Genomic DNA, 17,758 nt, shown 5'->3' on the forward strand with positions numbered 1-17,758 from the left:
TTTCTCCTCACACAGACATTATCCTCACATGTTACCTCTCTGTAATCTGTGACCTCAGGACAGCGCAGAGATTAGTGACCTCTCCCTCCCTCCTCACACAGACATTATCCTCACATGTTACCTCTCTGTACTCTGTGACCTCAGGAGAGCGCAGGGATTAGGTGGAAATAAATAGAGATTATGTTAAATATAAATTGTTTATGTAATTCCAAAAGGATATTTAGCCTAAATGTGTAGCTCCTCTCACACCTCCGTCACTTACAGACACCTACATTCTATAGCGCTTCACAATCAGACTGGATATCTGTGGCCAATTATAGCAGACGCCCATTATTCACACCCTCTATTCATATCTATTCTAGAGCTTTCATTAGCGCCTTCTGGATCCATTAGATCACATTATCACTCAGCATGGGGCTGTCCTGCACCGTCCTCCCCCGAGTGTCCATCAGTTATACATAGGCGGCTGCATGACATGTCTGACGCAGTCAGAGTATACGGTTTAGGGGCAAATCCAGTTGGACTTTATATGGCAATAAATAAGACTGCCCCACGCAGACCTCTGCGTATAATATGGGGAAGGGGTTGTGAGAGATCCACCAGACACGACAGCCACCCAGGAGATATTAGACCATGATGAGATTCGTCATCGTTAGACGGGACGACCCTTCATGCCTCAAATTTCTGGTAAATGGATTCCACGTAGAGGAGAACTTTCTGCCAATCTGGGCCCTGTGTCTGGAGCATGTGGTCTGGGGTCTGCAAAGAAGATGGACGCATGAGAGTCATAGACAGAGAAGATGAAGGAAAGCAGAGGGGTGGGCTGGAAATGGTGAGGGGCTTACCAGCAATGGGGGTATTCCAACGCTCTCAGCGACATGGAACGCCAACTGCAGATTCTTCCTCTGAAACCCAGAGAACATGTTTGCTGAGTGGTCAGGGATATTCTGGGCCCTGGTTGATGTTTGACCATGTGAGGTAACCTACCTTCTCCAGGGGACGGAGCTGCGGATACGGGATCATCTGTGGGAGGTAGGAGTGCAGAAGGGCACAAAGAGCCATGCCATCTACCCAGGATGTGCTGAAATTTGTAATAACCACGTGCTGTAGAAAGATCGGGGAGTTACACGGTGTGACGGGCGAGACATGCAGCCGTAATGCACTTTTTACTTTATTATTATAGTCTGTGAGTAAATCATTCAGTTACACTCTGTTACCCCCACACCGTACTATCACCAGGTGGTGTTATTCTGCCCCCATATACTGCGCACACTGTGACATCCGCCGTGTAGGCCTACGTAGCTTCTATCATATGAAGCGTCAGCACCACTGGGGACGATTGTACAGCCGTGCCGTCATATCAAACATACATGTGCCCCGACATAGCCTCCAGTGATTGGTCCGTCACAAAGATAATACATGATTTGCTCATCTGAACCAGCCTGGTAATAGGGGCTTGTGTCGCTGCTAATCTTTACAATGAGCCCCCTCTCTCTGCGTTCTGCCTGATGTGGTGATGGATTGATCGCTCCGCACAGCGGAGAACGTTATGTATTGGGAGAAAGCTCTATATCTGGAATGAGAGGACTTACAGCTAGAAAAGATCTTTTACATGGAGAAGAGAACTTGGTTCTCTCAGGACGGGCTCATTGTAATGATTAGCGTTAGATTTGTGTGTGTTTTATTGGCTGCTCCTATCTATCTATCTCTCTCTCTCATATCTATCTATCTCATATCTATCTACCTATCTATATATCTATCTACAGTATCTATCTATCTCATATCTATCTACCTATCTATATATCTATCTACAGTATCTATCTCATATCTATCGATTTACAGTATCTATCTACCTATCTATATATCTATCTACAGTATCTATCTATCTCATATCTATCTATTTACAGTATCTATCTATCTACCTATCTATATATCTATCTACAGTATCTATCTATCTCATATCTATCGATTTACAGTATCTATCTCATATCTATCTATTTACAGTATCTATCAATCTCATATCTATCTATATCTCACTCATATCTCTTTATCTAGCATATTACACAGCACTGTACATTGAGGAGCTCATGATACCAAAAGATTGTGGAGAAGGACATGTAAGAGAGGGTAAATATGGCCACATGAGCTTACAATCTACTACTCTCACCTTATACCCGCAGGTGCGATCCTGGGCCCAGCGGAGAAAGACTCCTCTTTTTGAACCCCCATAACGGCGGAAGAAAGACCCCGAATCCTCAGTCAGATTCTCACTTTAACAAAGACAATTAATAGAAACTTTCAGTGACATAATATATGGTCATAGAAGAGACCGTCCTCAGAGTCAGCATAATGAGAGACCGTCCTCAGAGTCAGCATAATGAGAGACCGTCCTCAGAGTCAGCGCAATGAGAGAGCGTCCTCAGAGTCAGCGCAATGAGAGAGCGTCCTCAGAGTCAGCGCAATGAGAGAGCGTCCTCAGAGTCAGCGCAATGAGAGAGCGTCCTCAGAGTCAGCGCAATGAGAGAGCGTCCTCAGAGTCAGCGCAATGAGAGAGCGTCCTCAGAGTCAGCGCAATGAGAGAGCGTCCTCAGAGTCAGCGCAATGAGAGAGCGTCCTCAGAGTCAGCGCAATGAGAGAGCGTCCTCAGAGTCAGCGCAATGAGAGAGCGTCCTCAGAGTCAGCGCAATGAGAGAGCGTCCTCAGAGTCAGCGCAATGAGAGAGCGTCCTCAGAGTCAGCGCAATGAGAGAGCGTCCTCAGAGTCAGCGCAATGAGAGAGCGTCCTCAGAGTCAGCGCAATGAGAGAGCGTCCTCAGAGTCAGCGCAATGAGAGAGCGTCCTCAGAGTCAGCGCAATGAGAGAGCGTCCTCAGAGTCAGCGCAATGAGAGAGCGTCCTCAGAGTCAGCGCAATGAGAGAGCGTCCTCAGAGTCAGCGCAATGAGAGAGCGTCCTCAGAGTCAGCGCAATGAGAGAGCGTCCTCAGAGTCAGCGCAATGAGAGAGCGTCCTCAGAGTCAGCGCAATGAGAGAGCGTCCTCAGAGTCAGCGCAATGAGAGAGCGTCCTCAGAGTCAGCGCAATGAGAGAGCGTCCTCAGAGTCAGCGCAATGAGAGAGCGTCCTCAGAGTCAGCGCAATGAGAGAGCGTCCTCAGAGTCAGCGCAATGAGAGAGCGTCCTCAGAGTCAGCGCAATGAGAGAGCGTCCTCAGAGTCAGCGCAATGAGAGAGCGTCCTCAGAGTCTGCGCAATGAGAGAGCGTCCTCAGAGTCAGCGCAATGAGAGAGCGTCCTCAGAGTCAGCGCAATGAGAGAGCGTCCTCAGAGTCTGCGCAATGAGAGAGCGTCCTCAGAGTCTGCGCAATGAGAGAGCGTCCTCAGAGTCTGCGCAATGAGAGAGCGTCCTCAGAGTCTGCGCAATGAGAGAGCGTCCTCAGAGTCTGCGCAATGAGAGAGCGTCCTCAGAGTCTGCGCAATGAGAGAGCGTCCTCAGAGTCTGCGCAATGAGAGAGCGTCCTCAGAGTCTGCGCAATGAGAGAGCGTCCTCAGAGTCTGCGCAATGAGAGAGCGTCCTCAGAGTCTGCGCAGTGAGAGCGTCCTCAGAGTCTGCGCAGTGAGACCGCCCTCAGAGTCTGCGCAGTGAGACCGCCCTCAGAGTCTGCGCAGTGAGACCGCCCTCAGAGTCTGCGCAGTGAGACCGCCCTCAGAGTCTGCGCAGTGAGACCGCCCTCAGAGTCTGCGCAGTGAGACCGCCCTCAGAGTCTGCGCAGTGAGACCGCCCTCAGAGTCTGCGCAGTGAGACCGCCCTCAGAGTCTGCGCAGTGAGACCGCCCTCAGAGTCTGCGCAGTGAGACCGCCCTCAGAGTCTGCGCAGTGAGACCGCCCTCAGAGTCTGCGCAGTGAGACCGCCCTCAGAGTCTGCGCAGTGAGACCGCCCTCAGAGTCTGCGCAGTGAGACCGCCCTCAGAGTCTGCGCAGTGAGACCGCCCTCAGAGTCTGCGCAGTGAGACCGCCCTCAGAGTCTGCGCAGTGAGACCGCCCTCAGAGTCTGCGCAGTGAGACCGCCCTCAGAGTCTGCGCAGTGAGACCGCCCTCAGAGTCTGCGCAGTGAGACCGCCCTCAGAGTCTGCGCAGTGAGACCGCCCTCAGAGTCTGCGCAGTGAGACCGCCCTCACAGTCTGCGCAGTGAGACCGCCCTCACAGTCTGCGCAGTGAGACCGCCCTCACAGTCTGCGCAGTGAGACCGCCCTCACAGTCTGCGCAGTGAGACCGCCCTCACAGTCTGCACAGTGAGACCGCCCTCACAGTCTGCGCAGTGAGACCGCCCTCACAGTCTGCGCAGTGAGACCGCCCTCACAGTCTGCGCAGTGAGACCGCCCTCACAGTCTGCGCAGTGAGACCGCCCTCACAGTCTGCGCAGTGAGACCGCCCTCACAGTCTGCGCAGTGAGACCGCCCTCACAGTCTGCGCAGTGAGAACGTCCTCACAGTCTGCGCAGTGAGACCGCCCTCAGAGTCTGAGCAGTGAGACCGCCCTCAGAGTCTGAGCAGTGAGACCGCCCTCAGAGTCTGCGCAGTGAGACCGCCCTCAGAGTCTGCGCAGTGAGACCGCCCTCAGAGTCTGCGCAGTGAGACCGCCGTCAGAGACTGCGCAGTGAGACCGCCGTCAGAGACTGCGCAGTGAGAACGTCGTCAGAGACTGCGCAGTGAGAACGTCCTCAGAGTCTGCGCAGTGAGACCGCCCTCAGAGTCTGCGCAGTGAGACCGCCCTCAGAGTCTGCGCAGTGAGACCGCCCTCAGAGTCTGTGCAGTGAGACCGCCCTCAGAGCCTGAGACCGCCCTCAGAGTCTGAGCAGTGAGACCGCCCTCAGAGTCTGTGCAGTGAGACCGCCCTCAGAGTCTGCGCAGTGAGACCGCCGTCAGAGACTGCGCAGTGAGAACGTCCTCAGAGTCTGCGCAGTGAGACCGCCCTCAGAGTCTGCGCAGTGAGACCGCCCTCAGAGTCTGCGCAGTGAGACCGCCCTCAGAGTCTGCGCAGTGAGACCGCCCTCAGAGTCTGCGCAGTGAGACCGCCCTCAGAGTCTGCGCAGTGAGACCGCCCTCAGAGTCTGCGCAGTGAGACCGCCCTCAGAGTCTGCGCAGTGAGACCGCCCTCACAGTCTGCGCAGTGAGACCGCCCTCACAGTCTGCGCAGTGAGACCGCCCTCACAGTCTGCGCAGTGAGACCGCCCTCACAATCTGCGCAGTGAGACCGCCCTCAGAGTCTGCGCAGTGAGACCGCCCTCACAGTCTGCGCAGTGAGAACGTCCTCACAGTCTGCGCAGTGAGAACGCCCTCAGAGTCTGAGCAGTGAGACCGCCCTCAGAGTCTGAGCAGTGAGACCGCCCTCAGAGTCTGCGCAGTGAGACCGCCCTCAGAGTCTGCGCAGTGAGACCGCCCTCAGAGTCTGCGCAGTGAGACCGCCCTCACAGTCTGCGCAGTGAGAACGTCCTCACAGTCTGCGCAGTGAGAACGCCCTCAGAGTCTGAGCAGTGAGACCGCCCTCAGAGTCTGAGCAGTGAGACCGCCCTCAGAGTCTGCGCAGTGAGACCGCCCTCAGAGTCTGCGCAGTGAGACCGCCCTCAGAGTCTGCGCAGTGAGACCGCCGTCAGAGACTGCGCAGTGAGACCGCCGTCAGAGACTGCGCAGTGAGAACGTCGTCAGAGACTGCGCAGTGAGAACGTCCTCAGAGTCTGCGCAGTGAGACCGCCCTCAGAGTCTGCGCAGTGAGACCGCCCTCAGAGTCTGTGCAGTGAGACCGCCCTCAGAGTCTGCGCAGTGAGACCGCCCTCAGAGTCTGCGCAGTGAGACCGCCCTCAGAGACTGCGCAGTGAGACCGCCCTCAGAGTCTGCGCAGTGAGACCGCCCTCAGAGTCTGCGCAGTGAGACCGCCCTCAGAGTCTGCGCAGTGAGACCGCCCTCAGAGTCTGCGCAGTGAGACCGCCCTCAGAGACTGCGCAGTGAGAACGTCCTCAGAGTCTGCGCAGTGAGAACGTCCTCAGAGTCTGCGCAGTGAGACCGCCCTCAGAGTCTGCGCAGTGAGACCGCCCTCACAGTCTGTGCAGTGAAACCGCCCTCACAGTCTGTGCAGTGAGACCGCCCCCAGAGTCTGTGCAGTGAGAACGTCCTCAGAGTCTGAGCAGTGAGAACGTCCTCAGAGTCTGAGCAGTGAGACCGCCCTCAGAGTCTGAGCAGTGAGACCGCCCTCAGAGTCTGCGCAGTGAGACCGCCGTCAGAGACTGCGCAATGAGAACGTCCTCAGAGTCTGTGCAGTGAGACCGCCCCCAGAGTCTGTGCAGTGAGAACGTCCTCAGAGTCTGAGCAGTGAGACCGCCCTCAGAGTCTGCGCAGTGAGACCGCCCTCAGAGTCTGCGCAGTGAGACCGCCGTCAGAGACTGCGCAGTGAGACCGCCCTTAGAGTCTGCTGTAGGTAGACAGGAAGAGATAATAATTCTATGTATGACGTACGTGGCTTTAGACTGATTCAGTAACGTTTCCAGGCTCCCTCTTCTCTCTCTGTGTGATGATGCAGCGTCTGATGAGGGAAAGACGTATTTATATGATTATATACTGACGGGTGCTTGAAGGATGTATGATATGACATATGTTTTACACACGTGACTTACAGACACATGGTAATTAGCAGCGATACTTCATGTACAGTGCAATTTATATTTCCTGCAATTAGAAAAATGTCCAAAGCCCCTTTATCATATCCACAAACAGCCCCTCGCCGTGCTGTGCCCGAGACCCCTGACCCCTGAGCCACTCCATACACCAGTCAAGCTACTGTACTGCACAAGGAGAACGTCTGGGGATCACACAAGGCCAACTGGGGATCACACACATATCACACGTATGTCACAGCCACATATCACACATATGTCACAGCCACATATCACACATACGTCACACCCATATATCACACGTACGTCACACCCATATATCACACGTACGTCACACCCATATATCACACGTACGTCACACCCATACATATATCACACGTATGTCACATCCATACATATATCACACATATGTCCCACCCACATATCACACGTGTCACAGCCATATATCACACATGTCACACCCATATATCACATGCATGTCACAGCCATATATCACACGTAGGTCACACCCATATATCACACGTAGGTCACACCCATATATCACACGTAGGTCACACCCATATATCACACGTACGTCACACCCATATATCACACGTACGTCACACCCATATATCACACGTACGTCACACCCATATATCACACGTAGGTCACACCCATACATATATCACACGTATGTCACACCCATACATATATCACACGTATGTCACACCCATATATCACACATATGTCCCACCCACATATCACACGTGTCACAGCCATATATCACACGTACGTCACACCCATATATCACACGTAGGTCACACCCATATATCACACATGTCACACCCATATATCACACATGTCACACCCATATATCACACATGTCACACCCATATATCACACGCATCTCACAGCCATATATCACACGTAGGTCACAGCCACATATCACACATGTCACACCCATATATCACACATGTCACACCCATATATCACACGCATCTCACAGCCATATATCACACGTAGGTCACAACAATATATCACACGTAGGTCACAACAATATATCACACGTAGGTCACACCCATATATCACATGCATGTCACAGCCATATATCACACGTAGGTCACAATAATATATCACACGTAGGTCACACCCATATATCACACGTACGTCACAGCCATATATCACACGTACGTCACAGCCATATATCACACGTACGTCACACCCATATATCACACGTATGTCACACCCATATATCACACGTATGTTATACCCATATATCACATGTATGTCACACCCATATATCACACGTATGTCACACCCATATATCACACGTATGTCACACCCATATATCATGCGTATGTCACACCCATATATCACACGTATGTCACACCCATATATCACGCGTATGTCACACCCATATATCACACATGTCACACCCATATATCACACGCATGTCACAGCCATATATCACACGTAGGTCACAACAATATATCACACGTAGGTCACACCCATATATCACACGTATGTCACACCCATATATCACACGTAGGTCACACCCAAATATCACACGTAGGTCACACCCATCTCAGCATAAAGATCTCATGGGCTGGAAGGTCTGCACCGGGTGGGATTAGTAACAGAATATCCTAATATCCTGCCAGAGGAGGAACGGACTCGTCCTAATCTGTTACTAGCACAGGGCCTGGTAAAGAGATGGGAGCTCAATGCACAGACAATACGTCTTTGGACACAGCTGCGGCAGATGTACCAGGCCCCTTACAGTCAGCGTGTGCCACACCTGACTCCTCTGTCTCTGGCAGATGTACCAGGCCCCTTACAGTCAGCGTGTGCCACACCTGACTCCTCTGTCTCTGGCAGATGTACCAGGCCCCTTACAGTCAGCGTGTGCCACACCTGAATCCTCTGTCTCTGGCAGATGACCAGGCCCCTTACAGTCACCGTGTGCCACACCTGACTCCTCTGTCTCTGGCAGATGTACCAGGCCTCTTACAGTCTGTGTGTGCCACACCTGACTCCTCTGTCTCTGGCAGATGTACCAGGCCCCTTACAGTCACCGTGTGCCACACCTGACTCCTCTGTCTCTGGCAGATGTACCAGGCCCCTTACAGTCTGTGTGTGCCACACCTGACTCCTCTGTCTCTGGCAGATGTACCAGGCCCCTTACAGTCTGTGTGTGCCACACCTGACTCCTCTGTCTCTGGCAGATGTACCATGCCCATTACAGTCAGCGTGTGCCACACCTGACTCCTCTGTCTCTGGCAATGTACCAGGCCCCTTACAGTCAGCGTGTGCCACACCTGAATCCTCTGTCTCTGGCAGATGACCAGGCCCCTTACAGTCACCGTGTGCCACACCTGACTCCTCTGTCTCTGGCAGATGTACCAGGCCTCTTACAGTCTGTGTGTGCCACACCTGACTCCTCTGTCTCTGGCAGATGTACCAGGCCCCTTACAGTCACCGTGTGCCACACCTGACTCCTCTGTCTCTGGCAGATGTACCAGGCCCCTTACAGTCTGTGTGTGCCACACCTGACTCCTCTGTCTCTGGCAGATGTACCAGGCCCCTTACAGTCTGTGTGTGCCACACCTGACTCCTCTGTCTCTGGCAGATGTACCATGCCCCTTACAGTCAGCGTGTGCCACACCTGACTCCTCTGTCTCTGGCAGATGTACCAGGCCCCTTACAGTCAGCGTGTGCCACACCTGACTCCTCTGTCTCTGGCAGATGTACCAGGCCCCTTACAGTAGGCGTGTGCCACACCTGACTCCTCTGTCTCTGGCAGATGTACCAGGCCCCTTACAGTCAGCGTGTGCCACACCTGAATCCTCTGTCTCTGGCAGATGACCAGGCCCCTTACAGTCAGCGTGTGCCACACCTGACTCCTAAGTCTCTGGCAGATGTACCAGGCCCCTTACAGTCAGCGTGTGCCACACCTGACTCCTCCGTCTCTGGCAGATGTACCAGGCCTCTTACAGTCTGTGTGTGCCACACCTGACTCCTCTGTCTCTGGCAGATGTACCAGGCCCCTTACAGTCAGCGTGTGCCACACCTGACTCCTCTGTCTCTGGCAGATGTACCAGGCCTCTTACAGTCTGTGTGTGCCACACCTGACTCCTCTGTCTCTGGTAGATGTACCAGGCCCCTTACAGTCACCGTGTGCCACACCTGACTCCTCTGTCTCTGGCAGATGTACCAGGCCACTTACAGTCAGCTTGTGCCACACCTGACTCCTCTGTCTCTGGCAGATGTACCAGGCCCCTTACAGTCAGCGTGTGCCACACCTGACTCTACTGTCTCTGGCAGATGTACCAGGCACTTTACAGTCAGCGTGTGCCACACCTGACTCCTCTGTCTCTGGCAGATGTACCAGGCCCCTTACAGTCAGCGTGTGCCACACATGACTCCTCTGTCTCTGGCAGATGTACCAGGCCCCTTACAGTCAGCGTGTGCCACACCTGACTCCTCTGTCTATGGCAGATGTACCAGGCCCCTTACAGTCTGCGTGTGCCACACCTGACTCCTCTGTTTCTGGCAGATGTACCAGGCCCCTTACAGTCAGCGTGTGCCACACCTGACTCCACCGTCTCTGGCAGATGTAACAGGCCCCTTACAGTCAGCGTGTGCCACACCTGACTCCTCTGTCTCTGGCAGATGTACCAGGCCTCTTACAGTCTGTGTGTGCCACACCTGACTCCTCTGTCTCTGGCAGATGTACCAGGCCTCTTACAGTCTGTGTGTGCCACACCTGACTCCTCTGTCTCTGGCAGATGTACCAGGCCCCTTACAGTCAGCGTGTGCCACACTTGACTCCTCTGTCTCTGGCAGATGTACCAGGCCCCTTACAGTCTGTGTGCGCCACACCTGACTCCTCTGTCTCTGGTAGATGTACCAGGCCCCTTACAGTCAGCGTGTGCCACACCTGACTCCTCTGTCTCTGGCAGATGTACCAGGCCCCTTACAGTCGGCGTGTGCCACACCCGACTCCTCTGTCTCTGGCAGATGTACCAGGCCCCTTACAGTTGGCATGTGCCACACCCGACTCCTCTGTCTCTGGCAGATGTACCAGGCCCCTTACAGTTGGCATGTGCCACACCCGACTCCTCTGTCTCTGGCAGATGTACCAGGCCCCTTACAGTTGGCATGTGCCACACCTGACTCCTCTGTCTCTGGCAGATGTACCATGCCCCTTACAGTCAGCGTGTGCCACACCTGACACCTCTGAATCTGGCAGATGTACCAGGCCCCTTACAGTCAGCGTGTGCCACACCTGACTCCTCTGTCTCTGGCAGATGTACCAGGCCCCTTACAGTCTGCGTGTGCCACACCTGACTCCTCTGTTTCTGGCAGATGTACCAGGCCCCTTACAGTCAGCGTGTGCCACACCTGACTCCACCGTCTCTGGCAGATGTACCAGGCCCCTTACAGTCTGTGTGTGCCACACCTGACTCCTCTGTCTCTGGCAGATGTACCATGCCCCTTACAGTCAGCGTGTGCCACACCTGACACCTCTGAATCTGGCAGATGTACCAGGCCCCTTACAGTCAGCGTGTGCCACACCTGACTCCTCTGTCTCTGGCAGATGTACCAGGCCCCTTACAGTCAGCGTGTGTCACACCTTGTTCCGCCCTAACAGTGTATACCACACCTTGTGTGCCACACCTTGTCCCCCCCTTACAGTCAGTGTGTGCCACACTTTGTCCCACCCTTACAGTCAGTGTGTGCCACACTTTGTCCCCCCTTTTACAGTCAGTGTGTGCCACACCTTGTCCCCCCTTTACAGGCAGTGTGTGCCACATCTTGTCCCCCCCTTACAGTCAGTGTGTGCCACACTTTGTCCCCCCCTTACAGTCAGTGTGTGCCACACTTTGTCCCCCCCTTACAGTGAGTGTGTGCCACACTTTGTCCCCCCCTTTTACAGTCAGTGTGTGCCATAACTTGTCCCCCACATAATCATAACTTTCTGGGCTGTTGTCTGTATAGTTTTGTTACTTGTAGCGGCTGAGATCTGTGTGTGACACATGTAGATTCTTTCCTGATGCTTTTATGACAATGTTGCTCCTGATCTCTCTGCTTCTCATTATCCATCCAGCATTGACCTCCCATAACACACCCATAACACACCTGTGACACTCTCAAGACACTCCCATAATACACCTGTAACACTGCCACATACACCGGTGACACTTCCATAGCACGCCAATGACACTCCCAGACACACCTGTGACACTCCCATAACACACCCAAGACACTCCCATAACACACCTGTGACACTCCCAGACACACCTGTGACACTCCCATAACACGCCCAAGACACTCCCATAACACACCTGTGACTGGGAACGCAGCAGCTCAGACACACCTGTGACACTGCCAGATACACCGGTGAAACTTCCATAACACACCTGTGACACTCCCAGACACACCGGTGGCACTTCCATAGCACGCCAATGACACTCCCAGACACACCGGTGACTCTCCCAGACACACCGGTGACACTTCAATAACATGCCCATGATACTCCCAGACACACCTGTGAAACTCCCAGACACACCGATGACACTTCCATAACACACATGTGACACTCCCAGACACACCTATGACACTCCCATAACATGCCCATGATACTCCCATAACATGCCCAAGACACTCCCAGAACACCTGTGACACTCCCATAACACGCCCATGATACTTCCAGGCACACCTGTGACACTCCCATAACACGCCCAGGATACTCCCAGACACTTCCATAACACACCTGTGACACTCCCAGACACACCGGTGGCACTTCAATAGCACGCCAATGACACTCCCAGACACACCGGTGACTCTCCCAGACACACCGGTGACACTTCAATAACATGCCCATGATACTCCCAGACACACCTGTGAAACTCCCAGACACACCGATGACACTTCCATAACACACATGTGACACTCCCAGACACACCTGTGAAACTCCCAGACACACCTGTGACACTCCCAGACACACCGGTGACACTCCCATAACACGCCCATGATACTTCCAGGCACACCTGTGACACTCCCATAACACGCCCAGGATACTCCCAGACACTCCCATAATACACCTGTGACACTGCCAAGATACTCCCATAACACACCTGTGACTGGGAATGCAGCAGCTCAGACACACCTGTGACACTCCCATAACACACCTGTGACACTGCCAGACACACCGGTGACACTCCCAGACACACCTGTGACACTCCCATAACACGCCCAAGACACTCCCATAACACACCTGTGACACTCCCATAACACACCTGTGACACTCCCATAACACACCTGTGACACTCCCATAACACACCTGTGACACTGCCAGACACACCGGTGACACTCCCAGACACACCTGTGACACTCCCATAACACGCCCAAGACACTCCCATAACACACCAAAGACACTCCCATAACACACCTGTGACACTCTCAAGACACTCCCATAATACACCTGTAACACTGCCAGACACACCGGTGACACTTCCATAGCACGCCAATGACACTCCCAGACACACCTGTGACACTCCCATAACACGCCCAAGACACTCCCATAACACACCTGTGACACTCCCAGACACACCTGTGACACTCCCAGACACACCTGTGACACTCCCAGACACACCTGTGACACTCCCAGACACACCTGTGACACTCCCAGACACACCTGTGACACTCCTATAACATGCCCAAGACACTCCCATAACACACCTGTGACACTGCCAAGACACTCCCATACCACACCTGTGACTGGGAAAGCAGCAGCTCAGACACATCTGTGACACTGCCAGACACACCGGTGACACTTCCATAACATGCCAGTGACACTCCCAGACACACCTGTGACACTCCCATAACACCTGTGACACACCGGTGACACTGCCAGACACACCGGTGACACAGCCATAAAATGGCCATGATACTCCCAGACACACCTGTGACACTTCCATAAAACGCCAATGACACTCCCAGACACACCTGTGACACTGCCATAACACGCCCATGATACTCCCATAACACGCCCATGATACTCCCAGGCACACCATTGACACTCCCAGACACACCTGTGACACTCCCAGACACACCTGTGACACTCCTATAACATGCCCAAGACACTCCCATAACACACGTGTGACACTGCCAAGACACTCCCATACCACACCTGTGACTGGGAAAGCAGCAGCTCAGACACATCTGTGACACTGCCAGACACACCGGTGACACTTCCATAACATGCCAGTGACACTCCCAGACACACCTGTGACACTGCCATAAAACGCCAATGACACTCCCAGACACACCTGTGACACTGCCATAACACGCCCATGATACTCCCATAACACGCCCATGATACTCCCAGGCACACCATTGACACTCCTAGACACACCTGTGACACTCCCATAACACCTGTGACACACCGGTGACACTGCCAGACACACCGGTGACACTCCCATAAAATGCCCATGATACTCCATAACACGCCCATGAAACTCCCAGGCACACCTGTGACACTCCCCTAACACGCCTATGATACTCCCAGGCACACCTGTGACACTCCTAGACCCACCTTTGACACTCCCATAACACACCTGACACTCCCATAACATGCCCAAGACACTCCCATAACACACCTGTGACACTCCCAGACACACCTGTGACACTCCCAAGACACTCCCATAACACACCTGTGACTGGGAACGCAGCAGCTCAGACACACCTTTGACACTGCCAGATACACCGGTGACACTTCCATAACACACCAATGACACTCCCAGACACACCAATGACACTGCCATAACACACCTGTGACACTGCCATAACACTCCCATGATACTCCCATAACACGCCCATGATACTCCCAGGCACATCTGTGACACTACTAGACACACCTGTGACACTCCCAGACACACCGGTGACACTTCCATAACAAGCCAATGACTCCCAGACACACCTGTGACACTGCCATAACACGCCCATGATATTCCCATAACACGCCCATGATACTCCCAGACACACCGGTGACACTCCCAGACACACCGGTGACACTCCCATAACATGTCAATGACACTCCCAGACACACCTGTGACACTCCCATAACACGCCCAAGACACTCCCATAACACAAACAAGACACTCCCATGACACTCCCATAACACACCTGTGACACTACCATAATACACCTGTAACACTGCCAGACACACCAGTGACACTTCCATAGCACGCCAATGACACTCCCAGACACACCTGTGACACTCCCATAAGACACCTGTGACACTCCCATAACACGCCCAAGACACTCCCATAACACACCAGTGACACTGCCAAGACACTCCCATAACACACCTGTGACACTGCCAGACACACTGGTGACACTTCCATAACATGCCAATGACACACCCAGACACACCTGTGACACTCCCATAACACACCTGTGACACTGCCAGACACACCGGTGACACTTCCATAACATGCCAATGACACTCTCAGACACACTTCCATAACACACCAATGACACTCCCAGACACACCTGTGACACTGCCATAACACGCCCATGATAGTCCCATAATATGCCCATGATACTCCCATAACACACCCATGATACTCCCAGACACACCTGTGACACTCCCACAACACCTGTGACACTCCCAGGCACACCTATGATACTCCCATAACACGCCCATGATACTCCCAGACACACCTGTGACACTCCCATAACACCTGTGACATTCGCAGACACACATGTGACACTCCCAGACACACCGGTGACACTCCTAGACCCACCTTTGACACTCCCATAACACCTGTGACATTCCCAGACACACCTGTGACACTCCCAGACACACCTGTGACACTCCCAGACACACCTGTGACACTCCCAGACACACCTGTGACACTCCCAGACACACCTGTGACACTCCCATAACACGCCCATGATACTCCCAGACACTCCCATAACACACCTGTGACACTGCCAAGACACTCCAATAACACACCTGTGACTGGGAACGCAGCAGCTCAGACACACCTGTGACACTCCCATAACACACCTGTGACACTCCCAGACACACCTGTGACACTGCCATAACATGCCCATGATACTCCCATAACACACCCGTGATACTCCCAGGCACACCTGTGACACTCGTAGACACACCTGTGACACTCCCAGACACACCGGTGACACTCCCATAACATGCCCATGATACTCCCATAACACGCCCATGATACTCCCAGGCACACCTGTGACACTCCCATAACATGCCCATGATACTCCCAGACACATCTGTGACACTCCTAGACACACCTGTGACACTCCCAGACACACCTGTGACACTCCCAGACACACCTGTGACACTCCCATGATACTCCCAGACACTCCCATAACACTCCCATAACACACCTGTGACTGGGAATGCAGCAGCTCAGACATACCTGTGACACTCCCATAACACACCTGTGACACTGCCAGACACACCTGTGACACTGCCATAACACGCCAATGACACTCCCAGACACACCTGTGACACTGCCACAACATGCCCATGATACTCCCAGGCACACCTGTCACACTCATAGACACACCTGTGACACTCCCAGACACACCTGTGACACTCCCAGACACAACTGTGACACTCCCATAACATGCCCAAGACACTCCCAGACCACCTGTGACACTCCCAGACACACCTGTGACACTCCCATAACATGTCCATGATACTCCCAGACACTCCCATAACACACCTGTGACACTGCCAAGACACTCCCATAACACACCTGTGACTGTGAACGCAGCAGCTCAGACACACCTGTGACACTCCCATAACACACCTGTGACACTGCCAGACACACCTGTGACACTGCCATAACACGCCCATGATACTCCCATAACATGCCCGTGATACTCCCAGGCACACCTGTGACACTCCCATAACATGTCCATGATACTCCCAGACACTCCCATAACACACCTGTGACACTGCCAAGACACTCCCATAACACACCTGTGACTGTGAACGCAGCAGCTCAGACACACCTGTGACACTCCCATAACACTGCCAGACACACCTGTGACACTCCCAGACACACCTGTGACACTGCCATAACACGCCCATGATACTCCCATAACATGCCCGTGATACTCCCAAGCACACCTGTGACACTCCCATAACACCTGTGACACTCCCAGACTCACCTGTGACACTCCCATAACACACCCAGGATACTCCTATAACACGCCCGTGATACTCCCAGACACACCTGTGACACTCCCATAACATGCCCAAGACACTCCCAGAACACCTGTGATACTCCCAGACACACCCATAATACGCCCATGATACTCCCATAACACGCCCATGATACTCCCAGGCACACCTGTGATACTCCCATAAGACCTGAGACATTCGCAGTCACACCTGTGACACTCCCATAACACCTGAGACACTCCCATAACACCTGAGACACTCCCAGACACACCTGTGACACTCCCATAACACCTGTGACACTCCCTGACAGACCTGTGACACTCCCATAACACATGTGACACTCCCATAACACCTGTGACACTCCCATAACACCTGTGACACTCCCATAACACCTGTGACACTCCCAGACAGACCTGTGACACTCCCATAACACCTGTGACACTCCCTGACAGACCTGTGACACTCCCTGACAGACCTGTGACACTCCCATAACACATGTGACACTCCCAGACAGACCTGTGACACTCCCATAACACCTGTGACACTCCCATAACACCTGTGACACTCCCATGACACACCTGTGACACTCCCATGACACACCTGTGACACTCCCATGACACACCTGTGACACTCCCATGACACACCTGTGACACTCCCAGACACACCTGTGACACTCCCAGACACACCTGTGACACTCCCAGACACACCTGTGACACTCCCAGACACACCTGTGACACTCCCAGACAGACCTGTGACACTCCCAGACAGACCTGTGACACTCCTGACACACCTGTGACACTCCTGACACACCTGTGACACTCCTGACACACCTGTGACACTCCCAGACACACCTGTGACACTCCCAGACACACCTGTGACACTCC

At 53.4% G+C, this 17,758-nt stretch overlaps 1 protein-coding gene across 1 annotated transcript in view; it reads right to left on the minus strand.

Moving 5' to 3' along the window:
* Positions 1–229: 229 nt before the first annotated feature.
* The window catches only part of LOC148453778 (uncharacterized), a 116,697-nt gene continuing 99,168 nt past the window's right edge, over positions 230–17,758 (minus strand). The window contains exons 9-13 of the mRNA XM_088461721.1: positions 6,501–6,567; positions 2,168–2,270; positions 988–1,104; positions 846–905; positions 230–759 (exon numbers count right to left, since the gene is read on the minus strand). Coding sequence (XP_088317847.1) covers positions 670–759; positions 846–905; positions 988–1,104; positions 2,168–2,270; positions 6,501–6,567 — 437 coding nt within the window. The 3' untranslated portion in view covers positions 230–669. The remainder of the gene's footprint in view (positions 760–845; positions 906–987; positions 1,105–2,167; positions 2,271–6,500; positions 6,568–17,758) is intronic.

The sequence above is a fragment of the Taudactylus pleione genome, unplaced genomic scaffold (genome assembly GCF_031769625.1).
Source record: "Taudactylus pleione unplaced genomic scaffold, aTauple2 ptg001090l, whole genome shotgun sequence".
Lineage (NCBI taxonomy): Eukaryota > Metazoa > Chordata > Amphibia > Anura > Myobatrachidae > Taudactylus > Taudactylus pleione.